Here is a 27,990-nt window from a genome sequence, read left to right on the forward strand (position 1 = left end):
TAACTTTCTATGTGAAAAAGAAATGTATTACTGGCAAACTACAGTCAGAATTGTGATCTCTCTAGTGGATACGGCTGGTCACTAATGTCTGCTGAGAGCTCATCAGATGTACCCAAGTCTCGGACTTCACCCATTAAACCACATCAGTGTTTTAACAAGGCTGCCTGCTGGTGATTTGTCACAGTGGCTATAGCCAGCCTGACAAACAGCAATATAGGCAGACACAGCTGAACACTGCTGTGTAGCATGTCTAGTCTGAGGATTCAGGGCAAATAATGAAAAATAGAAAGTGTCTCAGTATTTCCTATGGCTATATACTAGCAGCATTCGAAGGCAGTGAAGGCAGACAGTTTGTCCATACATTTGCCTGGTTCACATTATTAATGTATTCCTTATAACACGTTATGCTTGTTATATGAGCTCACTTTGTTGTCTATCCTTTTACAGGCAATATTACGGCTTTCTAATACATCAAAAAGTTGAACAAGAACATAATCAGGTGGAAGAGAGATGCTGAAATGATGCTGTTTGTGCTCCTTAATTTAGACACAATCATCCTTTTGCTCAGCAAAGTCCAGGTTTTTGCAATTAATCAAGCATTGATTTTTCAAAGAGCAAAGCATGGAAAAGAAATGATGTAATCTAGATTTAAAGAGATGGCACTGATTAACTGTCTATTCAAAATAACAAAATAAAAGACCACAAAGCGTTGTATGCAGCAAACTGTGGACTGTGAACTAGATTATTTACACTCGAAATATTGGCTAGAAAAAAAAAAAAAAAAATATTAGATGGTATGAGCCTGACAAAAAATGAATTCTTAATGGGCAAAGTTGTAATGCTACAGTTGATTTTGTGCCATTCAAATCAGTTTAATATTACAAGAAATCTTTCAAACTGTTATGAGAAGCCTGTTAATATTGCATTTTTTAAAGCTACATTACTTTTGCACTTTGCCTAAAATGCTATATTGCTATTTGATTGGCTGTTAAACATACAACCTTTCATCCACAAGATCTAAAGCAGTGTCACGTTCATAGTAATGGACGCCAGGTCTGAAAGGTTTAAGATGTGGTTCTCTTTATTATGCCCTCAAGAGATATTCAGTCACTCACAGTCAGTCTTGCCAAGAATCATTTTCTTACTTCTCACAACTATCTCGCTTAAGTGTAACTGATTGCCACTGAATGGTAGCATATGATTTAGTCAACATTATGCTGGTTCATAGGGCTTTTGCTATTATGCTTCAATCCATGCTTCTTTATTTCCTTTCAAGATAATAGCAAGGTCTAGGCTACAGTAGCTTCTTATAATGTGCAAGTGCTCTCAGTCAGGTGCTAATTGTGACTTAGTGTTGAGGCTTGTTCCAGGTAATCATTTGTTCTTAGTTTGACATCCGTTTAAGAAAATGTATAGTTTATTTTGAGTAATTGATTTATTGATGTGGTGGTGTCAGAGATGTTTTATGATTTCAAGTGGCGATTCTATCTCTTAGATTAGATAAGCTAATTCACCAGAGAGTTAGTGAGCGGAATATCAGTCATATGTAAATGGAGGAAATGAGAAGTAGCCATGTGAATATGTGCATGGCTTGACATTACGCCTTTTCATGCGCTTGTCTTTCGGACAAGTAAATCTGTCATTTACTTGTCCGAGTAAAAAAGTTGCTTGTCCGAATTTTGTGTGTGTGTGTGTGTTCAAGGTTTTTCCTGCGTCAAAATTGGTCTTCGGTGGTGGCCGACAGACACTGTCATCCTTTCTTGCCCTCTTTTTTTTTTTTTTTTTTTTTTAAGCTGTGATTTTACCACTGGATTTCATAGCTTTGTAAGATAAAATCCTTCTTTGCTAGACATAATAATTATTTTGGTACATAATCATATCATTATCAAAAAGTAGAATAAAAAAAGTAGTTTATTTTAACTAATAGTCTAATTTTCTAACTGAATACAATTAGCAGCTATAGCTAACAACAACTTGCATTGCAATTTTTTCTGGTTTCACCTCACTCCAGTCTAAACTAAAAGGTTTTTCTGGTAATATTTCTACACATTGTCATATAAATAACCTGAAAATACTAGTTTATTAAGGTTAAATCTTGCTAACCACTCTTACTAAAAATGGGGTAAGCACTTACATTCTCATTTTAAGAGGTGTTCTGCTGAGTAAATGTGGTTTGATTCGTTAACATTAGTTAATGTATTAGGCTAACTAACATGAACCATGAGCAATACATTTGTTTCTGTGTTTATTAATCTTTGTTAATCCTAGTTAATAAAAATACAGCTGTTCATTGTTTGTTCATGTTACTTCACAGTGCATTAGGTTAACTAATTAAATTGTGAGTGAGACTTCTCAGCAATGAACAGGGTAAGTGATTTTTTAACCATAATGCAAGAAAGCACAATTTGAAAATTGTCAGTTAATTTTCTCTTGTGCTATCTTCCAAAATGGTTATGCAAGTTTTTTTTTTTTTTTTCTGCCACTGAAGCCTATCCATATGCAGGCCTTAGAAAGTTTTATTTCCAAAGCAGAGAAAAATTAATTGCTCAGACAGACACTGTCAACTTTGTAAATAGTTTTGGAAATCTGAATATTTCATTATGAAAATATTTGTTCATGCTTGTAACATTTTATTAATATTAATTTATGCATAATATGCATTTCTACAATATTTCGAAATTATTTGTATATTCTGAACCCGCTCAATAAGCGCTGCGCCACTTCGCCCTGCCCACCACCACAAGTAAATTCTCAAGCTATGGAAAACGCTGATATATATATACTATCTTCTGCCACAATTTCATAGTACAGTTAGCTTTGCTACAGTAAATCCATGGTGAACCTTTTGGTCACAGTCTGGAGCCCTGATGAACCTCATTGGTTCTCGCACGTCAAGCAAACATGCTTGAGCTTTCATTTACCATAACTGATGTGTGAGCTGATGAATGTTTATATGTAAATAAAAGCCTAAATTCAATCTGTTCATCATATAAAGCGATCGTCTTATCAGAATTTTTTTTCACTAAACCGCTCATATCATATGGATTAGTTTTACAATCTCTTTATAAGCGGTTAGAAGCGTCAAAGTGGTAGTTGCGCAGCTGTCAACGGAGGGACAGAAATCTCTCAGATTTCATCAAATAAATCTTCATTTTTGTTCCGAAGATGACCTCTCATATGGGTTTGTAATGACATGAGGGTGAGTAATTAATGACAGAATTGCCATTTTTGGGTGAACTAACCTTTTAATAGACATAGGCTAATCATTGTCATTTAGAAATAAGATCACGTGGGTGTTTGAATTGAGTTCGCAATCTTTTAACGATTAATTGTGCAGCGCTAATCCACAATAATTCATTGTACATCTGCGGTAATTCTTCATGGCTTTTCTAACAGCTGTCTATTATTTGCTTGTGGCCCTTGTGCATGTACAAACACGCACCTGTCACTTTTACTTTATGCCTTGTATGCTTGTCTTTTCTTCTTCCATGATGCTTAGAAGCTACATCTAAATATGTCGCCCCACACATCATTATTTGTTCACGATGGCCTTTACATTGCTTCACAATATTCAATAACAAAGAAGATGGTGCACGATTTTCCCAAAACCCACAAGTGCACATAAAGGAATAGTTCACCCAAAAATTTGGTGACGTTGGGCACTGTGATTTCTGCACAAAACACAGACAAAAAAAAAATTGTAGAAGCAGAATTTCACAGAGAAATTAAATTAATGAAAATGAAGTTGGGCTGCACATTAATGACATTCAATCATGATATGGTATAGTACAAAAGGCTGTGATTCAATTCAATTAAAACAAAATTTGATAAAAATATGCAGCAGTATGCTCGATGCACTGGTGTTAAAATTCTTGATATGGATGGGCGATAATATTTATTTGTAGGGATGTCCAAAATCATTGTGTCCTCAGACATTGTAGAGGTGCTCTAGACATTGTAGAGCTGCAATCGTGGGAGAATCGTGATCTCCGTTTGAAACAAAAACAGATCATGATTCTGAAAAGACAACTAAACAAAAAAAGTATAACATGTAATTTTCTAGCGGTTCTGACAAAATGTTAATTGCTACAGTCCATTTAAAATGTTCAATTATTTTAAATTATTATTATTTTTTAAATCGGTTTGAATTCAACGACTCACTCATAAATACTTCACTTGTTTCATTACTGAATGAATGAATCAGCCTTTTTGACCAAATCTCATGACTGAAATGATTAAATGACAAATAAACTTTTTAACAATTACTTGTCGCCACTCAGTGACTTAACAATGTAATCGATACAATCGTTATTTGAAGTTATTTTCAAAAGGTGTTTTGCACTATGATCGCTACCGTAGACATTAGTGTTTATATCTTAACTATAAACTTAAATCCCAGTACTTCTGTGATAATTTTTATATTTTCAAGCAACACAGCAATTCTGTGTTGTTGAAAAGACTGTTTGTGAAGCTGTTTCATTCCTTCATGTGATAACTGCTCTCTCTGGGTCAGCAGTAGGCTAGTGCGAACACAGATTTGAATGTTCTGGTGTGATTTTGTCAAATGTTTAATAGACAGGTGAATCGTTTTCATTTAGGAATGGGATTGCGTGGGTGTTTGAATCAAGATAGCGATCTTTTAAAGTCCCTGTAAAGGCAATTCTAAGAAAAAATTCTAAACACATTATAAATGTTTGAAATGTATTGCCAAAACATATTACAAAGACTGTGAACTATGAAGTACTGAATTGTGGAGTTAGACCGTTAAACAGTTTTTCACCATTGCTGTGTTCGGGATTTTTGGGGCGGGGCTTAAACGGGGTCTCTATGACGCACTGGAGCCCCTGAGGCTGGCCCCTCCCCTAACAATAGTGTACATTCACATCAGTTTGCCGCTCAATCGCGAGTTATTGTCAGTAGGCTACTATTAGTTACTACAGCCTACAGTTTGCTTGCTAGCTATGCCTTCGTCAAGGAAATGCGTACTACCTGGATGCGATCACGTACAAAACAGATCGGTGTCCTTATTTAAATTTCCGAAAAACGATCACATCAAGAAGAGGTAGCTAGATTCATTTTGTGAAGAGCCACCTTGATAGAGAGCTGAGGATCACCGCCAAAACCCGCCTCTGTAATGATCATTTTACACGGGATAGTTTTATAAACTAGTCTGAGACAACTGAGATTCACTGATAATCCGCTGTTACTGGTGTATTGGGCCGAACCCGCCTCGGCCTTCATCCTCCCGTCGCGCCGACAACTGGTGCCATCATCGGCAGTGCGTGCCCACCAACGAGTGTAAGTTGCCTTGTGTGCTTATGTTATAATTATAGTAGGTAGTAGCTTTAAGCCGGCTGTAGCGGTGACAGTTGAGTGTGGCGACCATAGGGTGGCGACGGCAGCTTTCCCGCGAGTGGGCGTGGTTTCAGCGCAGCCAGCGGACACGCCCCCAGCGTTTGAGAGCAGAGACTACTGGTCATTTTTTTCAAGATTTTGATAGCTTATTTTATGTACTTGCCGGCTTTTTTATCATTCAAATAGCAGAAATAAGCATGCACTTCAATATACAAAATTGACCAACTTACCTTAATATTGTCTGATAACCGATATGATAATGATAGTGCTAATTATGTTATGTGGCATGTTGTTAAATGTTATGATTTCATTTGATTATTCTCTCAATCTTTTTTGATTTCAAAATTAAAATTAAACCACATAGATTCCATAAAGATAGGATAAATAAAAATAAAAAACAAAAACATTTAATTTGGGGGAAAAAATAAATCTTATTTATTTCATAGGACCCTACTTACCCTCATATTATTTGTATGACCCCCTTTACACCTGATAGTAACATCTGCTTTCTAATTGCTCATAATTTAAAGTTTCATAAAAGCTCAATATAATGAACTGCATTTTGTGCAATTTACATTTGTAAAACAGAAGTTTAGTTAATCGATTTGGGATAAATCTTTTTTTCTTAGTATTACCGTAATATAGCATTGATGAAACTAGCTTTCCTGTAGCTCAAACAGTAGAGCATTGGCGCTTGCAAGGTCATGGGTTCGATTCCCAGGGAAAGCAAGGACTGATAAGAATGTAAATGTGTACCTTGAAATGCAATGTAAGTCGCTTTGGATAAAAGTGTCTGCCAAATGCATAAATGTTAACTAGGTGGGGGATTTCTGGTTCCCAGCATGCATTGCAAAGAACTGAATGGGGATAATTTTAGTTGAAATTAAGTGCGGTGTTATCTGTTTTATTTAGCAATGAGAAAAGGTAGAGACTTGTTTATTCTGCTTAATGTTTTGTTATGTTGGGATTTAAAAGTGTTGTTGGTGTTTTGTGGAATTACCACTGTGGTGAAAAGTGGAGCCTATGCTTAGGTTGTGGAGTGTCCATGTTTATGCTACTTCATTTGAAATCCAGTTACTGTGCAAGAGCAAATGAAGAACCTATATTTTTCTCTCTCCACCCCCATCATGCTTTATACTAACAACACACATTTCATAAGGTAATTAAAAGTTTCATATAGCATGCTAACATGTGCTATTGCCTGCTAACTGCAAAATATGTTTGGGGGGTTTGTTTGATGTGTCTGGTTGGGTTGGTTTGATGTGTTTGATTTGTTTGGGTTATTTTGTTTTGTCTGATTTGATCGGGTCAGTTTAAAGTGTCTGAATTTATGGTTTACACTGTTTTCTGCTACACAATGTATTATAATTTATTGGGTATTTGAGTTTACGGTTTAATTTAATGTTTAGAAATCCCATTTCCTATGTGTGGAAACCACTTAGGTAAAGTTGGTTTTATATTCGCACATTCACACTTTTTTGCTTAAAAAGTGTCTCAATAACATATGCAATAAAGCATATTTTTGCAAAATAAAAGCAGCTACATGATCTTTAGGACAAGGATGGTGAACTACAACATTTTCCACAATCGATCAAAATGGGCAAGTATTGTTTTAATGGCATACAAACTTGCGAATGTTCACTGAATGTCCAATGTAGTGCGGTGAACAAGATAGGGACCGTCTAAAAAGTTGTCTTTTTTTCATTGTGTGCAAACAGACAACTACATTTTTGCAAACTACAGATGTACCAGCAAATATCTCTCACATTATGTGTTCTAATGCTATTGATTGTACTTTAGCAACAATAAAAAGTGCATTATAATGATTGTATTTAGGAAACCTGCCTCACTGTACATAATTTACATAAGTACTTTTTAGAATAAAATTACATTAATTCACCAAAGGGATTTTTTACTATCCGAAGGTTGTAGCATGTTCCCAGTAACCAGTCTGACTTACTACAGGTGAGATTTTTTACAAAAACTCCCTTACTGTACGTACAGTTGACAAATATGTTTTTTAAAAAATTACAGTAATTCACAGTAAGTTTTTTTTCGTGTTCAAAAGGCTGTAGTGCTTTCCTACGGACCAGACTGACTTACTACAGGGGAAATTTTGACAATACCTCCCTTACTGTACAATTATCAAATATGTTTATGTAATAAACATATTATTACATATATTATTACATATTTTTATTGCATATGTTTGTGAAATAAACTGTAATTCACCTATAGTGATTTTATTTTAATATTCCAAAGGTTGTAGTACTTTTCTAGTGAAAGGACTGACTTACTACAGGTGAAATTGTGACAATACCTCGCTTACTGTACGTACAATTATCAAATATGTTTATGAAAGAATTACTGTAATTCACCGTAAGTATTTTTTCATGTTCCAAAGGTTGTAGTACTTTCCTAGTGACCCGACTGACTTACTACAGGTGACATTTTGACAATACCACCCTTACTGTATGTACAATTGACAAATAAGTTTATGAAAAAATTACTGTAATTCACTGTAAGTATTTTTTTGTGTTTCAAAGGTTGTAGTACTTTCCTAGTGACCAGACTGACTTACTACAGGTCAAATTGTGACAATACCACCCTTACTGTACGTACAATTGACAAATAAGTTTATGAAAAAATTACTGTAATTCACTGTAAGTATTTTTTCGTGTTTCAAAGGTTGTAGTACTTTCCTAGTGACCCGACTGACTTACTACAGGTGACATTTTGACAATACCTCCCTTACTGTACAATCATCAAATATGTTTATGTAATACACATTATTACATGTTTATTACATATGTTTATGTAATAAACTGTAATTCACCTATAATGTTATTTTTTATATTCCAAAGGTTGTAGTACTTTCCTAGTGATTAGACTGACTTACTACAGTTTAAATATTGCCAATATCGACCTTACTGTAAGTACAGTACATACATATTATTATGAAAAAAATACTGTAATTTCAGCTTGTTCCATGTTCCAAAGGTTATAGTATGTTCCTAGTGATCACTCTACTCAATTCATTTTGATAAATGTTTTAGATAAAAGTAAGTATTAGAACTGCTGTTCCTTGTACAACACATTTATTTCATTGATTAAAATAACGGTAAAGATTTTAGCTTAAGCATATTTTCAACATTATAAATAAGCAACACCCTTATTGTAATGATTCAAGTTTAGTTTTTGTTATGAAGTCCCGAAGAAGTGGATTCTGGATTCTAATGAGTGATTTTAATCAAGGTATTAATCAATATTTTTCCTTCTAAATATCAAATGAGTTGAATGACTTCTCTAGGCTTATGAGATTTTACTTTGTTATAGAAATTACCAGTGTGATTATCGAAAATGTCTGTATTTGATATCTGAGGTGTGACTGAAGGGTCTGGCCCATGCCAGGAATGCAGTAACAGTGCTTGCTCATTTAGCCCGGCTTCCAGAGATGAAATATGGACTTCTTTAACAGGTGTTACTACATCCATCTGCTTTTCTAGGGTACCCTGATAGCAATGGTCTCAGCAGGGGTCATTGAAGTCTATAGTTGAGAGACCATTTCTTAGTTAAAGTCTTTACTTTACAGTTGATTTAAAGTGTGAGAGAAAGAACATGTTATCTTGATGTTTTGAGAATACTCTCCTGTTTATTGTTAAAGCCTGGCCAAATCCAATCTTGAAGAAACTGTGTCTGTGTGTGTTAGTATTCTTGGTTACAGGTTAAGGAACAAGTGGAAATATAGCTGCAAGCAGCGATACGGGGCCAAGCCCCTGAAGCAGCAGCAAGAGCAGGAAGAGTAAAAACAGCAGAAATTGAACACATGAAAAAACAGCTGGTTCAGAAGTACAGGTGAAAATTAACTCAAAATGAACAGAAGTTCAGATGAGAATGAACACTTAATGAACAAGACAAACTTATTTCTAACCCAAGAGGAAGAAAGATTAGTACAATGTTAAATAATAAAATAATCGATATGACACAACATTACACACAATTTTATAAAGTCGTTCCACACGGGCTTGAACCCACTATCTCTGGGTCAGATGCCTGACTCTCATCTCATTGCGCCACTGGGAAGTTGTGTTTTTGTGCATAAGGTCCATACTTCAAGTGAGAAGCAACTCAAAATTTTAATTTTTTATATACATTTGCTGCATGTTGGTATTTATTGAGTTCCTTCACATATAGACACCATATCTGGAAAAGAAGCAACTTTTCCACCACTTAAGGCCACAGTACCTCTTGCGGTCTGGGCATGTGCCACACAGGATTCGAACCCACGACCGGAATGGTTTGGGGGTCGTGGTACATGGTTTAGCAGCTTGTGCCACTCAGTTGACACTGTCTTACTAAACTGCCGAGGAGAGGCTTCAATGTAAGAATGAGAACACAAAAGCATGTTAACCAGATTAGCAAGCTAAATTAACTTAATGCTAATGTAGCTTATGGTTAGCCTGAGTGTTTGTGTACTGTATGTACAGTAAGGGAGTTATTGGCAAAATTTCACCTGTAGTAAGTCACTACGCCCTTAGGAACACGAAAAAATACTTTAGGTGAATTACAGTAATTTTTCATAAACATATTTGACAATTGTACGTACAGTAAGGGTGGTATTGTCAAAATGTCACCTGTAGTAAGTCAGTCTTGGTCACTAGGAAAGTACTAAAACCTTTGAAACGCGAAAAAAATACTTACAATGAATTACAGTAATTTTTTCATAAACATTTGTCAATTGTACGTACAGTAAGGGTGGTATTGTCACAATTTGACCTGTAGTAAGTCAGTCTGGTCACTAGGAAAGTACTACAACCTTTGAAACACGAAAAAATACTTACAGCGAATCACAGTAATTTTTTCATAAACTTATTTGTCAATTGTACGTACAGTAAGGGAGTTGTTGTCACAATTTGACCTGTAGTAAGTCAATCTGGTCACTAGGAAAGTACTACAACCTTTGGAACATGAAAAAATCCATTTGGTGAATTACTGTAAGTTTTACATAAAAATATTTGCGTACTGTATGTAGAATACACAAAAGTAAACTAAAGCAGTCTAGGTGAATACGCATCAAATATCAAACCTAAAACTATGTTTACCCTGTTTGGCAACTTTTTTTTTTGAAAACTTGACTATGTTCGTGGCGCTGTCCACGTATGTGGTACTGAAGGTCATGATCCAGTCTGAACCTTGGGTAAATTTGGTTTTATATTCAGATATTCACCGAGATATTCAATATCTCGTGAGCTGAATATTGTTCCTACACAAATAACATTGTTTCAATATTTTATTCTTCCTCAAAACGAGCTTTCCTTCAGGTTTGCACTTTGCAGATGGTCCCTTCTTAGAAGCCTGCGCATAGAGATCAATGTATTTTGTCCACTGCGAAGGAAAGATCGTTTTGAGGAAAAATAGGTTGTAGCTTCTGGTGTTATATGTGTAGTTATATGTGATAGGTGTTTTGTGTAGCAACAACGTTTAGTTCACGAGTTATTGAACGCGGAAGTCCGCGAATGTGCGAATATGCGAATATAAAACCAACTTTACCTAAGTGTGGAAACCCTGTCCACAATTGAATTAAGTTGTGAGTGTGTGTGTGTGTGTGTGTGTGTGAGTCAGTCAAACAAACAGGTTTGGAACAACATGAGGGTGTAAACGATGATAGCATTTACATTTGTTTTGAACTCTTCTATTAAACAGCTTCTAAAGAAAAAGCCCTGTGTAAACATGTAGATTAGACAGAGGTCTCTATATTTAAACAACAGAAGCTATTCTGATTCTTCTGAAACAGCACCGTCCTTTTTCTCATGGAGTTAAATATTAGTGGCTCTCGTACCGGATAGTTCTAGGAACTAACCACCAGGGTGGTTCCCAGAGAACTAATGGTCCCAGAGAACACTGCCATTAGGAGCTCTAAAGTGACGTAAGCCACGCTTGTTCTTGTGACACGCTTGTTGTTTATTTTAATTTAATTTTTAGTACATTTTGACGGCATGGTGGAACTTTATATGGCGCAGAGAACGCATAGCCTGAGCTCACAGTGCTCGCATTCTCAGTATTCATTAGTTTACGATCTGTCTAACAGTCCTGTCTAATATGTTATTAGATAGAACTATTATACGTAGAAAGTAGACAGTAATGAAAAGTTAGTAGCGTATGCCGTGTGGTTGATGTCTGGTGTTGCTAGCTAAGCAGAAATACATAATCATGTTTCTCTTGGTCCCCTCAAAGTTGCATTGGATTTTCTACACAGCGTAAAAAAAACAACTATCACTGTTTTCCATGTTCGTAGAGTTAGTTTCTGGAGTAAATATATAGGCTATAATCTGTGTTTACACAGCCTTTTTAAAAATGGCGTTCGGCCAATCAGCGCATACTAACGACACGGATAGTTCCTATAGTGCTGGTTTAGACCCTACTCTGAAGTAGGAGCTAAATTAGTTCCTCCAAAAGAGTTCCTAGAACTAAAATAGTTCCTAGTTCCTGTGGTGCAAACACGCCAAAATCCGGGAACTTCCGCCAATAGTTCTCCGGTGCGAAAGCCCCTTTAGATGACAGCCCAATCTCTGGACAGCACAAGCTTGCCTGAGAAGTCTGTGTCCCCACCAAGCCTTAGTTTAAATTGAGTTCATCAGTTGAGCTGTGATAGCAGGATCAGAGGTTCTGTGCAACGGCAGACTTCTAACAAATAGCCCAATGGCTACGGCTCTTCAATAAGAGAAGCCAGAAATTCATTGACGGAGAAAAAGATAAAGTTTTACCAGACCATTCCAAAAAAAAGTGAGGGAAGCCCAGTCTTCTCATTCCATTTTATGATTGTGCTATTGCTGTAGCCTATATTTTATGTCTACTATATAAAAGCTGAGGAATATTTCATCATAATAGCAATCTGATTATTATTTCAAGTCAATTCTCTTCCTATTTGGTCACAAGAACATTATTTGATCACTATTGAATGGATCGATACCGCAGCTGATAGTGGTTTTGCAAATAGTGTCTCTTCTAATGTTTAGTGATTTTATGGGTGGGGAATGCTATAGTCTCTTATGTTTTCATTATGTTCAGGGTGACACTGCCAATTGCCTACAGCATGTTACGGGGGGATGCATATTGAAGCAAATGTCAATAATGTATTTGTGAATTTTGACAACTAGACCTAAGCTCTGAAATAAGGGCCACATAATCGTAATCGCCTTTGAAAGTGTCTGCATTGGTGTAATGTGCTATTGATATTTTAAAACGTGATTGATGATAACTTTTATATTGAAGGTTGAATAAAATGTCCATTGGATCTTGCCGAGGGAAGCAACAATTAAAAGCAAGTGTCACTCACTGCAGAAGTGCACACACAAACAGAGAGAGTGAGAGAGAGAAAGAGAAAGAGAGAGTGGCGAGTTTTGCGTTGTGGATGATATTGATTTTAGATTTGTTTTTTTCAGACCTCTCAAGTTTCATGACCCACACTTGTCTCCAGGGTGAGACTAGCTCAAGCTGGCGTGTCTGATATTGTTAAAGCTCCTAAACCGTCTCCTTCAGGAGTGGCATCTCAGATAATCTCAGGATCAGTCGCCTTCTCCCCATAGAAATATATGTCCACTTCTATGTGACACACTTGTTGTCCTCTTATTAGGGGTGGGCATGAGCACCCAAATACTTATTTTGACATAACAGCAATAACTGAACATTTTGGAGGTGATTAGCAGGTTTTTCACATCAAGCAGGAGTCTTTTAAAACATATATTAAATATACATTATATTTAGATTGTAGGAAATGGTAGTTTGGCTATCACCAGACCAAGCTCAATCTTTTAAGATTGAACATTGGTCTGGGGAGTCTGCTCTGTATTTCTACTGATCAAGAGGCGTGATCAACGGGCATAGTTCAAATGACTCTGTACGCAATTGGATAGTTCTTCAATCAGCGACGGGAAAACTCCAGGCAGGAAACGTGTCAACAAACATGTTGGTATGTGTAGCATTGATCAGCGGTTTGCAGAAGCAGCAATAGCATTGAGCAATTTTTGCAGGTTGTGCAAAAAAAGAAAGGAAGTGAGTGGTATTTACACCCACTCGAGCGATTTGTTTGCTAAACTAAAGTACCCATTGAGCATCATCGAGAGGTTAAACGGAATTGGATTGGCGGCCGTGCGAGAGATGGGTAAATCAGATTATCAGGTCAGAATCAGGTAAAGCACTTCTCTATCGTCATTGGGTTAAACCCGCCAATAGCGCACCAGGTGGATAAGCCAGTTTGTGATTGGTTCCCGCAAATTTGGAAAGTAGAAGAAATAAATGTACAGGTTTCCAGCCTGATCTGCAGGGTGAAATCAAATCGCCCATTCAAAAAGGGAATGGGTGATATGATCAAAATTCATGATATAATAGTGCTGGGCGGTTTGACCAAAAATGTATATCACGGTTTTTCTCAAAATTATGCCGGTTTTCCGGTTTATGACGTTTTTTTTTTTTTTCATGCATAAGGTGTTCAATGCATTTTCTACTGGTTGAGAGAGGAATTACTGCAGTAAATCGACGTAGGATGGTCTATTTTACTGTCATTAGTGAATATTGTAGAATAATTCCACACTAGTAATACAGGTTTGCATGGCCCCAGAAAATTATGAGAGCCAGTCATGATTCTAATGAAGAGAGGAATCAGAATGCAAAGACAATTGCAGTCAAAGTAGGGGAGAGCGGGGGCGAAAGTACCATTTTTCAGAAAAACATAATTTTAAAAGATGATGGTTTAGACAGAGATATATTTTTGCTGTGCTCAGTCACTCACAAGTGTGGTCTATCAATACCAGGTGGTATTTTGTAAAAATGTAGAATGACTTCAGTATAATTTCACTTTGAACTTAAGACTGCTCATGTTACTTTCGACCCCGTCAGTTGGGACGAAAGTAACACACAGGTGGGTCAAAAGTAACACAACAATATACAAGGTAGATTTTTTGTGTTACTCTTGTTTTTTTTTTTATTAGCCTAAATATACTTGAGTATGACCTTGTTAACATGTAACATCAAACATGCAAACATATTTTGGCCTTTATCTTTGCAAAAAAAATTTTTTTTAAATGAAAATGTAAGTTAACAGTTTCATCAAATGTTTCAAAAGTAACAAAACAGTACAAACTTGAATTGTTTAGAATATTTTGGTATTGGCAATGTCAATGCATTTTATAAAATGTTTTTTCAACATGAAAAATATGAAAATTAAATTAAATTAGCATAATATCAATTCTCAACATAACAATAGTCATATTTCCATCCAGCTGTTTTTATGCATACATTTAAAATGTGCATAAAAACATCTGGATGGAAACCCTGCAACTTCATAGGTGGAGGTGGAAAGCTATAAGGTATGGCTAAAACCTAAATGTGACTAGGTAAATGGAAACAGATTGAGTGAAAATAAATAGTGACACAGAAATCAGCTGATTTAAATGTGACTTAAGCTTTAAACGCCCTCTCATAAACATCTGTTATATTCTGTTGGTATAATATGACATAAACATGTTTTAATGAATGCTGCAACACACAGAAAGTCACCACATTAGCAGAGGGACAAAAGAAACACTTGTTTTCACTGTAGCGGGACAAAAGTAACAAGTGTTACTTTCGTCCCGACAGGAACTCCTGACATTTAAACCCAATTTACTTTTATACTGAAAAACTCTGACAAGGCAAACTTCAGGATGTGTTACAGCACTAAATAACCTGTAGATTGATCATTACTGTGTGACACATGAAACGAAAAACACAACTTGTAATTAAAAAAAAAGTACCGCTTCAGTATTTACTTATCGTACTCGAAAACAGCTTTCCGGATTTATCCGCGGGAAACAATGATGAAATCACGTGATATTTAGCGGCTCCGTCACTGGCTGCGTGCTGAATCTGCTGTCATAGCTTGAAACGCAAATGTAATCGGGGCTCAGAGAAAATCGCTTTGTTACTTTCGTCCCGTGTTACTTTCGCCCCGGTTCTCCCCTACAGAACTTTTACTGTGCAAATTTCACAAAAATATTTTTTATGAAAATTTGATATACACAAAAAAATAAATAAATATTTGTATAAATAATCTTTATTTAAATTTCGTTTTTTCTTTATTTAAATTTCGTTTTTCTTTATTAAAATTTCGTTTTTCTTTATTTAAATTTCGTTTTTTCTTTATTTAAATTTCGTTTTCTTTATTTAAATTTCGTTTTTCTTTATTTAAATTTCGTTTTTCTTTATCTAAATTTCGTTTTTCTTAATTTTAAATTCGTTTTTTCTTTATTTAAATTTCGTTTTTATTTATTTAAAATTCGTTTTTCTTTATTTAAATCTACCCTTTACTGTGTCAGTAATTTGTTAGTCAAAAAAATATTAGATTACGTTTTATATTACTATAGCCAGTGTCCGTTCTCGGAGCATATAAGCCCTGCCTGCTTGAGGTGCGCCGCTTCCCGCTTGAGGTGCGCGCCGCTTCCCGCTCGCGCTGTTCTGTAGTTTACTAAAGTTTATTAATTCTGAATGTGTCTGAATTCTGAAATAATTCTGAATGTTGCTTCTCGCGTGTCCATCTATATTGCACCAAATGCGACACTGCACTCACTTGTGAAGTCGATTGGATGAACGGTTCTCGAAACCTTTTTTTTCTTTTTGGAAACCAAAAAACCTCCAAACAACAGCCCCGGCTCCTCTTTTTGGCACAAGTTCTTCTGTGTCATGTTCTAGTTCTGCAGCTTCCATCTTCCCTGTAACGTAACACCAGAGCACTGCTATGTTTAACCTCACCACGCCTCGCAACATTGTAAAGGGTCCGTCTGAAACAGTGTCGCGCAGCGTAACGTTCGCTCCGAAGACGTTGTGTAATTAAATACATCGGTATGGCGGTATATTAAAAATGTATATCGTAACGAAAATATACACCGGTTTTCGGTATGGACCGGTATACCGACCACCACTATGATATAAGTAATTAAAAAAAATAATTACTAGCCTATATATGAAGATTTAGTTGCCTGAAATAAGGTTGTTGCGATATCAAAATGTTAGAGACATGAGATTTTATAATTCTTAACATCAATTTTGACATCGCAGCAAAAACTAAAACTAGCCTAATTAGAAAACAGTTGAGTAAAGAGTCAGTAATAAAATAAGAACAAAGAAACAAAAATTTGAATTAAATTAACTGCTTCAGATGGATCTATCTACCAAAAATAAGAAATCCTGCAGAAAGGGGATTTTATTAAAGTAATTCAGTCAAAAGTGAGTGATTGTTCTCATTCTTTTGTTAAGGATATAGACAGCAGCAGGTGTATTTTCTCCCAACTGTTTGAGTTAACTTAAGACAGCTCAAACATGCATTTTAGTTTGGGTCTGAGAAATCGGCCATTTATGTTTAAACTGGTAAGGCTTAAAAATATGAAATTTTTATATTTCTATCAGTTTATTGTATCTAATTGTATATCACCCAGCCCTTTTTTCAAATATTTTTTTTTCAAAAGGATTTTTTATTTTACTTGGCTGTTGTTTTAATTAACAGCAGCAATGCATACGTATATTGACAAACAATTAAGATAATGGACCCCCAAAGTATTTGGTTGATTTCAGTTGAGGACTTGATTAGACAAAATGACTAACGTAGCACGTGAAGCATCATTATTTTGTGTCTGACATGAAGTGGACAGACTGGTGCAGAAGGTAGTTGTCCTCCCTGAAATAATAAACAGCCCTGTTTGAAGAGATCACCACAGGCATCTCGAAAAGCAAAAAGCAGCAACATGTCTTTTGGGAAATTCTGTTTGCAGTTAGTAAGTGTTGGACTGGGGCCCATCCCACTTCAAACCCCACAACTCCCACAGTCCAACAGTTAGAAGTTGTGAGTTGGAAACGAGCCGTGTCTGTAGGCACAGCTGTGTCAAGACCTGCTGGTGTGATATTCTTTCCGTCCTACCTGCCCTTCTAATGAGAGTATTCCCTTCTGAGTGGGTGGCAACCACAAGCAGAAGCAGAAAAACCTTTTCTGTCCCTCCACTAGTTCCTCATTTCTCTCTAACTCTCTCTCTCTTTGTGGGAGCTCTTTCTATAGGCTATCTATTATACTCTTGTGGTTCTCTACCATTCTGTACCCCCCCCCCCCCCCCCCCCCTGCACCTGACTGGAGAGTTGCTTTCTCCTGATCAGGACTGCTGTAGTAATTGGCTGCCCCCTCAGCTCGGCTCAGCACAGCACATCTTCCAATATAACAGGCTACTGTTTCAGCCTGCCTTGCACTTTAGGATCTGACAACTAAATTGTTGTTCACCGGTAGGGAGACAGAATTATGTTAATGTCCACATTGTCACTGCTGTTTAGGCAAGAAAATAAAGGAAACAAGATGGCATATTAGAGGCTGGAGTTGCGCAGCAGGATGTGCCGTTTACATCCATGAGATCAAAGCGGCAAGGAGAGTCGTTATGGCTGAGGCCCAGCAGACGTAGTCGTTGCTGGTGCTGGGTTGTTAAACTAGACTTCTTCCTCTGATTCTCTCTTGTTGCTGTGCAAGAGCATCCCTGCTAGTTTCCCCTCTCTCTAGATTGTATAGGTTGAGGTTAGTCGTCTACTGTACCTTTTTTTGTTTGTTTTGTTTAAAAATGACCAATTGTTTAAACATTTAGCCATATAAAGGGAGCCACCTATTATAGCAAAAACCTATGCTTGAACCTGAGGTTAGAGACCTGCGCGGGACACAATTTTCAGTCCCGCTCCCGCCCGCTCCCGCAGTGTTCAGTCCCGCTCCCGCCCGCTCCCGCAACGATTTGTCATTTTTAGTCCCGCTCCCGCCCGCATCTGTGATATTATGTCCCGCTCCCGCCCGCAAATTCCCGCAAGATGGCAGGCAGGATGGATGTTCACTTTCTGTCTCACGAAAGGTCTTGGGAAAAAAAATGCGTGCGCACATAATTCCTTACCAGTACTTGGCAACATATTTATTGCTAAGCCATATTCAACCATAGCCTGGGTTTCCCCATACTGCCTTTGCGCAGCGCGATTTTATTCACGCTGAAAGGCAGTCTGGAGACCATGGACCAGATTTTCGCCTCGTTTAGGGAACCAATCACAGAACGGGGAGGGAGCAGCAAGACGATGACGACATGCGACACAACTAAGCAGTTTGTTTATATCTATGGATTCAACATGGCAGCAGACGCGATTCACGCAAAGCTACCTTTTGATGCAGCCTTAGATACTGTTCTAAGTAGTTTAGAACGCAAGTTTATTTTGAAAAAAGAGCAGCTTTTGGCGTCTCTACATACGTCGTCTGGTATAATGGAAACGATTGGCTATGAGCTACGTACAGGCGCATTTGATAGACATTCTTAGCACCCAATAAACGGCGCCGGGCATTCGTAAACCACGCCTCAAATACGAGAAAATGCACATGTGGTTCCCAGACCCAAGTCTCAACGAGAATTGGGTCTGGCGTTAGCCAGGCTAATTCAACCATACATTACAAAACAAGAAATAGGCCTCCGTAACAATAAAGATAAACATAAATCGGCCCAAATTCCAATAGGCTTAATTAACGTGTAACACAAAAACAGCCTAAATAAAATTTTAATAAAAGAAAATAAAAAAAATAAAAAAATAACAGCCTTCGGTATGGCCTACACATAGGAACATTTGTAAAAACGGATCATTCTTATCTAGCCTAGACTATAGACTATATCACAGGCCAGTTAAACATTTAAAATGTGATCACAAAACACGAAATGGTCCCATATTACGAATAGCATAATATTCACAATAGGCTAACAGTAGCCTAACCAAAAACAAAAAATATAAAATCAATTCGATTAGGTAATATTATTATCTATCTAATATATATAATTAATTATATATTAGATAATGTTCTGGTCACATTATAGGATAGCCATGAACATTCGAAAAAAAAATAAAACGATTTGGGCTTTGAGCTAGCCTGGGAAAACCCAGACCACTTCCGGCAAATTTAGATTTGCTCTGCAAGTGGGTCTGGCAAAGAGCCCATTGAAACCCATTTCCAATCCGCCGAAATCGCGGCACCAATCAGAAACGTTTTACACGATGACGACAGAGCAGAGACGGTGACGCAGATTTTGTACATTACAGACATGGATGCCGCCGTGGAACATCACAACATCACTCGTTCGAATCAGCTATCGCGTCTGTTTCAAGCGATTTAAAATAGTCATTTTCGTTAACACAAACAGAGAATTGCTGAGAGTCTCGAGATGTTTCTCCGTCGCTCTGCATACGTCATGTCATTCATCGCTCTGATTGGTTTTAGATCTATCCGACGTCCGTTGGTGACGCCCCTGTGGAAATGAATTGTCTATGGAGCTTTGCCAGACCCTTACTCAGTTACAACTGAGAGGGTCTGGGTTTTCCCAGGCTAGCTTTGAGCCTCAGTGCAGGTGTTAAACTGAAAATAGCCTGGGCCTACCTTTTAATAATAATAATAATATTTATAAAAATAAAAACTCGCTACCATGTCTAAATGAAAATGATCAAAATGAAGGTAAAACAAGCAGCTGCTCCTTAGGCTATCGGGTTCTTTGAATAGGCTAACCATGAAGGAAAAGTAGGTCGTTTACTGATGAGGGCTTCAGCACACTGCGTCTTTGCTCCAGTATGCGACCACAAATGCTGAAAGCCCGTTCGGACGGTGCGCTGGAGGCTGGGAGGAATTGTCTCTAAACAAGTGTGCGTGAGATTAGACCCCGCCCTACCCCAAACGACAACATCCACAAGTTTAGGCTGTTTAAAACTTTTTTATTGCTGCCAAACAGAATCTCCCTCACAACTACAAATTATGTACGCTAATCATTTATATATTTTACTTTACACTCATATTTAATTTGCGGGAGTGCAGCGTATCATCCCTCCCGCCCGCACCCGCAAGTGCACCTCCATCATCCCGCCCGCGCCCGCAATGACCTTTCAAAATTTGTCCCGCGCCGCACTGTTTTGCGTCGCGACCCGCGGGTCTCGCGGGACTCCCGCGGGAGTGCAGACCTCTACCTGAGGTCACACACCATAATTAAATGTGATTGTAACAGTTGATTGTTGTGGGAAGGAGGCGGGAACCGGCGAACATTCAAAGACTTTTTAATAAAATAAATTAACCAATACAAAGTTAAAGTAAAGACAGCAGCCCCTAACAGACGACTGCTGTCACATATAGTAATAAAACAAAACATCAAACAAAACAGTCCAGGCCTGGTCCTCTCTCGTCCTTCACGATCGTCGCTCCTCCTTTTACTGTATGCCTCCGCTGCTCATCAGCAATCATGCCACCGGCCTCACACCATTCTCTCACGTCCCTAGCTGCCTCGTCCTGCTCGCCACAGTGGTCATTGTCGACAATGTCAGCTGCCATTTATACAATTTTTAGAAGTCACGATAAAATGTCCAGTTCAAGTGCTTTATCTCGGGAATCTATTTTCAGTCATTATAGTGCAGGCTAAATTTTAAGTTTACATTTAACATGTTCAGTATACTTGTTAATATGTTAAAACTTGTTAAAATTTTACAAATGAAGACAGTTTTCTGTATTCATACAACCAGAAAATGATATAGGATGCAGACACTAATGTAAAGTCAGCTTTTCCCATCTTGGCAATTAAGGTTTGGATTAGGATCAGGATACTGATGTTAAATCAGCAATTACGGACAGACTAATCACGCACATGGAACTGGAATTTTATGTTAATGTCTAAATTCATATATACAGTACATACATAATCGCTAAGCTTTCATCAGCCTTCTGCTTCACCAATGTGTCTGCTCACAGTCGTAACAGCCCCTTTACGCTGTGAATGTTTTTTTGTTGTTTGTTCTCTGGCGCTCTCCTCAATTTTATTTCTATTTTTTATGACGCTAGAGCTCATTTCCAGTCCCAGAGCCGCAGTAATGTCAGATAAGGGTGTGTGTTGACACTGATAGACTGCTCTTTATTAAAGCAGCCAGCGTTAGAACTTTAGTGAATTAGCATTCTGCTCTGTTCTCTGTCTGCTTTTAACTGCGGAGCAATGAGCCCTCATTTCAATGCCATTCATTTTATTTGGTGAAAAAGGAGCATAGCCCAAACATCTCAAGAGGTCTTTCAAGTTGTGCTCTGGGAGGAGTTAGAAGGGATTTTATTAGTATGAGGGGTTTTTAATTAACAACCAGTCATCTAATCGGAGCAGTGAATGTTTTTCATTCTCCTGGATGTGTGCTTATATTCAGCACAAGTCAGATTCGAACCTGTCTTCAAGTCCCTAATAGCATTTTACACTGATAAACGTCTGCTTTTAATTCACGGCGAATATGGTGGATGGCTTATTTGAGCTGTTTTACCATTTAATTAGCATCCCTCACACTGTTTTATAATCATAATGTTCGGTTTCATTATTCTCAAAACAGATAGTAACTCAGTGAACCAACTGTCCTATGTGGATGCTCATATCCATGTGCAAAAATGGCTCTGGAGCAGGAGCTTGGCTGGTTAGCATGGACCATAGACTTCAGATCACGTACTTATGGGATCCTGCACCAGTTGAGCAACTGCCAGTGAGATGAATGATAATGCTATTGCTAACCTTCCTTTAGGTTTTATAGACCTCCTTGCTCTGAAGTAAATGATGTCATCATCAGTGGGTGTGTCAAAGGGAATGTGTTTGTTGGCTCTGATGAGTGGCAGGCCTTGGTTATGGGCTGACTGTGTGTGTGTGTGTGTGTGGTCTGAAATGATTACAAATGGGCTGGTATTAGAGTCTTGGCCAGTCTTAGAGGGCTCCGCCTACACTGTCTGATCTTTATCTGAGTTTGTCTGGAGATGACCAAGGCCTGTCACCACCCGCCTGTCTATGTAATCTTTCTTCAAAATGTAATTTTCTGGCTTTATTCTGCTTTGGAACGCCCAGTTTTCACAACCCAAGCAATTCCTGATGGATAAAATCAAATGTCGCCATACTTTTTTTTATTTTTGACAAGTATTCTGTTATGCTTAGAAATGTTACATTACAGACATAAAATAAGTTGTGAATGGCTTTTCATGTTTACTTTTTGCCTTTTGCCCGTTTAAATTACTTTTTTGATGACTTATGACTTAATGGGCCCTATCTTGCACCCAGGTTGTATGATCTTTTGCAAATCATACAAGAAAAAAAATTAACACACGAGGGAAATCATTGTTGTGTCCATGAAGATGTGAAAAAATAAATCTAGCTTACACATTTACCCAAATTATTATACGCCTGTTTAACCGAAGCAAATTTGGGTGGGTTTCTCCCATCCCCAATGTCACTTCTCTGTCTTTTACAGCCCTGGCGAGAACGTCGGTCTCCTTGGCTGTGAACCGCTTCTGGCATTCGCCTGGCAAATCTGCCATTATAATAGCAATCCGCCATGGAACAAGCACGCCTGCTCTTAAAGGGAATGTGAGAGGACGCTCTGATTGGTTTATTTCACGCCCAAACCACACCTATGAATAATGAAGCTACTTCATACCAACCCATTTTAGATTTGCGTCGGGCGCCGCGCAAGAGTAATTTATCCCGCCGGTATAATAGCAACCCGAGATCCGCCCACAAAGTTACTTGCGTTTCGCGTTTGATATACTTGACTTAAATTATTATTATTATGTCAAGTATGACTTAAATTATTTACTTAAATTATTGTGACATTATGTTTTTGATTTTACTTTTTCTTTTTACTTTTGACACTGGTTGCTACAGAGATATATTGGTTTTCTTTCTATGTGTACTGTGTGGGATGGCGAATTGTTGTCATTGCTAATGTTAATTGAGTGAGTCAAATGATTCCAGATACCAGTCTCAGATCTCTACTGTAAAACTCATTTACCCTTGTACAATCGCTCCCATCAGTGTATGCTACATTCAGCACATACCGCAGAATTCCAGAATTATCTCCATGCACTAAACGAAAGAGCATAGTGAGTCTCACTGTTGTTTCATGGCATTATCAGGTAGCTGTAGACTTTTTGTTAGGACCTTGCTCTAGGCTGGGATTACACTCTTCTCAGTGAGCCGTTCTCCACCTTTTCTCATTCTTTAAATATTTCACAGTCATCCTTTAAGTCCATCTTCTCCAATATTGTCTTTTATAACTTTAGACATCCAAACATCTGAGAAAATTAAAAAAAGAGGTTATAGAACGGACAGGAAGGGTGACTTTGCCTTTAAGAAGCACTGGGGACATGGGGGTTTGCCATTTGAAATGTACATCTTTGATTTCTAGTCGGCTTGTGCTTGAGACACGGCTCTTTGTTTTATATTCACAAACAGAAGTCCAAGCTTTCGTGGGGTTCTCAGACAAATTGAAAAGGGTTCAGGTAATAAGAAGCGCACACTTGAGAATCACATTCCTTGAATAAAGTATAAGGCTTTGTTGAGCACAGTCACTGTAAGACATTTTCAAAGGTGGCATAGCTATACAGGAAGGACAACTAAAAGTCAGTGCCTCTAAATTGAAACCCACTGTTCTACAAAAATCTTGAGGATGCTTCTATTTATTTATAAATATATTGTATGTCTATAGAAAATGTCTATATATTTTCACCTCACAACCCTCTACGGACACACTAAAGCTCGAGTCGCCATTGGCTAGTAGCCTACATTTTTTTATTTTACTCGTCATACTTTTTACATGGAATGCAAGAACAAAGCAAATGAAAAAAATTCGACATGTAATATAAATCTAAAATATAAATTTCAAATAATTAGTCTATGATCAAATAAGAACAAATAAACACAATATAAAAACCAATAGATGTAAATGAAATAAACTGCTTTTCAGGTTTTTCAGTTAGATCTAACTGTAGTTAGATAAAGATTAGATAAATTCATGAGCAGTGAGTGATTTTTGCAGTGAGTCTGTTGTTTGATTAACATAAAAAACACAGATAGCAGAAATATGTTAGATAGCCTATAACATTCTGTAATAGACTGTCACTTTAAGACATCATGCGTGGATCCAGTATACTGATATTGTACATATGCGTTGTCTTTATCAACTGTTGTTTATGTTCACTTAAGACATAACCAACTATGTTTAGTAGGATACTCGCCAAGACGGCATTATGACATAATTTTGCGTGAAATTGTCAGTTCAAGCGCAAGACGAAAAAGAGCTCAATTCAGTATTCACGTGTTGTCAGACGCGCGTGAGTTATCTTTCGCGTCTTAAAAAACACGTGCAACTGATAAACTTTCATAAAAATGCAGCACTGGCCGATCAAAGCACAAACCACAAATAATGTACGATATTCTTTTTAGATATGTAAATGTCAAAAATGACAGAACAGGCTTCTGGGGAATATTTTACATCTCTCAATTATCATTGATTTGCAATGAATTGTATATATGAGCCATAAAAGCCTGATCAATCAGAGGGCAGAAGGCCCGAAGTAGATTGTGTACAGGAGGGTTTTCAGTAAAGTTTTGGTTATATTACTAATTTTTAGGTCCTAGAAATTTGCATATTAAATATCATACAGTAGGCTAAGATAATCATAAATAGGCATTATACTTATTGTTCAACAGAACAAATACATACATACATTTACAAAGAATGTTTAGTTTAAGTTATGAGAGAATAAATGGTTTTAAAAATTTGGGTAAAATGTAACACATTGCCAAACAAGGATTCTTTTTTTCACTTAATTTATACCCCCAAAGGGGCGACTTCTTGTGGCTGATACAAATATTTAAATCAAAAATAAAAGTCATGTTTTTAGAAAAATCATGAAATTGTATTATTTGTATCCCAATCATTTGTATCCCAATAAACACAATATAAAAAACAATAGATGTAAATGAAATAAACTGCTTTTCAGGTTTAGAAATAAATACATTTTCAGATGTCTGTTTATGGTCTTGCCCTTTTACTTTTAGGCTTAAAGTGACAGCGGTCTAATATACCTGCTGCTGTCTGTCATGTTAATCAAAGAAAAAAGACAAAGTGAAAATCACTCACTGCTCTTGACTGAATAACTTTTGTAACTTTAATTGTAAAGATTTGATTTGTAAAAATGAAATACAATCCAGGCAGGGTTATGTAGCTGCCCTGTTTGTGTGAAAGCTAGCCTATTGCAACAAAATTACCCAAATTATCACAAAAAATGTAGATATAGTACAAATATTTATGGCAGTATAAATGTCAGTTTTCACCGTGGTATCAAATATGGATCGGTAAGATGGAAAGGTATCGTATCGAAGTTAGAAATTCCAGTATTGTGACAACACTAATTCAGGGTGATACAAGAGACCTCTACATAGTGTAAGGGTGTTGCTTACCCTGTCAGAGTTTACTTTTTGCAGTAATGACTGGGAGACATGTTATCCCTAACTCAGCTAAGGGATAACCCTAAAATCTAACCCCTTCCAATCACACCACCCTACCATTATAACACGAATTATAGCAAGTAAAGCAAATCTGATCTGGCTTTGCAAGTTTGCAGACAGTGATAAGTGATGTTTTTGTAGTTTAATCCATTGAAAAAAAAAATATTATTTTGGGTGTGGAAGAAAAGAGAAGGAAAACTAGAGATCTGTAACAGGATTATGTAATTTAAGGCCATATTTCTCAGTCCAAACAGATGACAAAATCCTATTCTTTGACATAAACAGATGTCTGCAATATCAAAGTTGATTATCTGACAACTGGGGAAAAATGAAAGATTCACAACTGTACCAGTTTAGATGATGCCACTGTCATTTGAGAAGCAAATTCTCGTTCTCGCTGATGTGGAGAAAGAGGCCTTCACACCAGGGTTATTTAAATTTAACATAACCGTCCGACAGTGTAACATAAACCGTCGGACCTGGAGATGGGTAATTGGATGCAGCATATGTGTCTTGATTTGTCATCAGTGACGCGTGCGGCAGCGGAACACATGGTGACGTGTAAGCGCATTACCTTAGACAGAGGAAATCGAACTGATTTGCATGCGTGCTCATAACCACATTTACAGGATTTGGTATAGCATCGCATTCGCAAATGATAGATGATTGTTTGTCACAATTACAGCCTTAGGAAAATTGCGGGGGTGTTTTTGACAGTGACTCAGGCATATTATGTCACATTTTTGACTCGCTGTTAGGATGTTTGTTATGGATTAGATATTCCGTCATTGTGCTGGTGTTGAAATGTAGGTTGAGCTCACAAAGTACGTGAACATGAATTTAAAGCTTTGTGTAAATTCTTGTTTTATTATATTCATAAAACATTAATATAAACATCTATAGACAACTTATGCACATTTTTGTTTCTTTGCTTCAGTAGATAGGCTAGTTGTCCACATTGTAGGGCTGTAAGGCCATTCAAAGGGATATTGTATAATATGAATCGAGTTCCAATAAATAAATATATAATTTCATACATTGCATATATACTCACATCATTCAGGAAAGAATTTCTGCTAGCAGGTGCCTGGCCAGGCCTTTTTTCCCCTTTCATCCATACTCCTGCTATCCTGCGGGCGTTTTAGGGGAATAGAATGTGAATGTCATGTGGGTGCTGGTGACAGGCAAATGTATAATCAGCAGTTGGTCGTATAAGGTGATTATAATTGGACTCAATTTACAGTTGTAGACAATTTCATTGTAATTTAGAAATTCCACTCTGAAAGTGAACTTTCATTTAACAATGAAAGTTAAATGGCAGTGATTTGACTGGCCTGCCAAGCCCTTAGGAATGGGAACGAGAGACAGACAAGATAAGAATGGAAGAAAGCCTGATATATAGCCCTGCCTTAATTGCCCCTGAACAAATTGTATTCCCTTTTTCTTTTATCTTTAGCCAGCATTTGTGCTTTTTACTGTTCTTTTGAACAGCCAGGATCAGGGTGGCTGTGTACTTTATTGGGTAGTTAAAGTCTTAATAAAGCTTAGCATCAGTTTCCCTTAAACCCTTGAGAGTGGACTTCCACTACTGAAACACCTGAAATCTGATGATTCTCATTACAATGTCACTGTTTCCTTTTCTCCTCACAGTACGCTTGGCCCATTAATTCACATTTTCATTCATCTAACATTTTTACCTTCATTCTGCAAGTTGCTCATTAGTCGCTCTTTGCAGTCAGAATAATTGGCGCCCATTAATTAATGATCCTTTTTTATATGCTCTGTATGAAGAATGTAGAAGAACTGCAGAGGATAATCTAATATTAAATCGTATATCCTTATTATTGTATTAGTGCACTGAGCCCTATATATTAACATGATTGCATCAATACATCTTGAGTATTGATTAATTACATTTATTATTGAAATAATGGTATTGAAATGCTTTTACTGTCTCCTATTTCTAATCTTTATTGCATGCTTGTTTTTTGTTTTGTTTTGCAGATGAACATGGACATTTGAAAATATACCTGCCCAAAAAGCTGCTTGAATGTCTACCAAAATGCTCCACATTGCCAAAAGAGAGACACAGGTGGAACACCAATGAGGTAAGGTCACCTCTCTCCACCATCTGCTGTTGTCTTTTTTTAACTCCTGCTGACTTCATAGAGATAAAACCTTGTTTATTTTAAGCAGTGAAACGGACACAATGTGTTAATAGAAACCTCTCTAGGGATTCTGCAGTCAGTTCAGATATTAACAGCAACTGCGT

At 37.2% G+C, this 27,990-nt stretch overlaps 1 protein-coding gene across 3 annotated transcripts in view; it reads left to right on the forward strand.

The window, feature by feature from the left end:
- camta1a (calmodulin binding transcription activator 1a) overlaps positions 1–27,990 on the forward strand; it is a 364,067-nt gene that overhangs the window by 5,328 nt on the left and 330,749 nt on the right. For all 3 annotated transcript variants that reach the window (XM_079588277.1, XM_079588278.1, XM_079588279.1), the window contains exon 2: positions 27,723–27,826. In XM_079588277.1, the coding sequence (XP_079444403.1) occupies positions 27,723–27,826 (104 nt within the window). The remainder of the gene's footprint in view (positions 1–27,722; positions 27,827–27,990) is intronic.

The sequence above is a fragment of the Phoxinus phoxinus genome, assembly GCF_949152265.1.
Source record: "Phoxinus phoxinus genome assembly, chromosome: 18".
Classification (NCBI taxonomy): domain Eukaryota; kingdom Metazoa; phylum Chordata; class Actinopteri; order Cypriniformes; family Leuciscidae; genus Phoxinus; species Phoxinus phoxinus.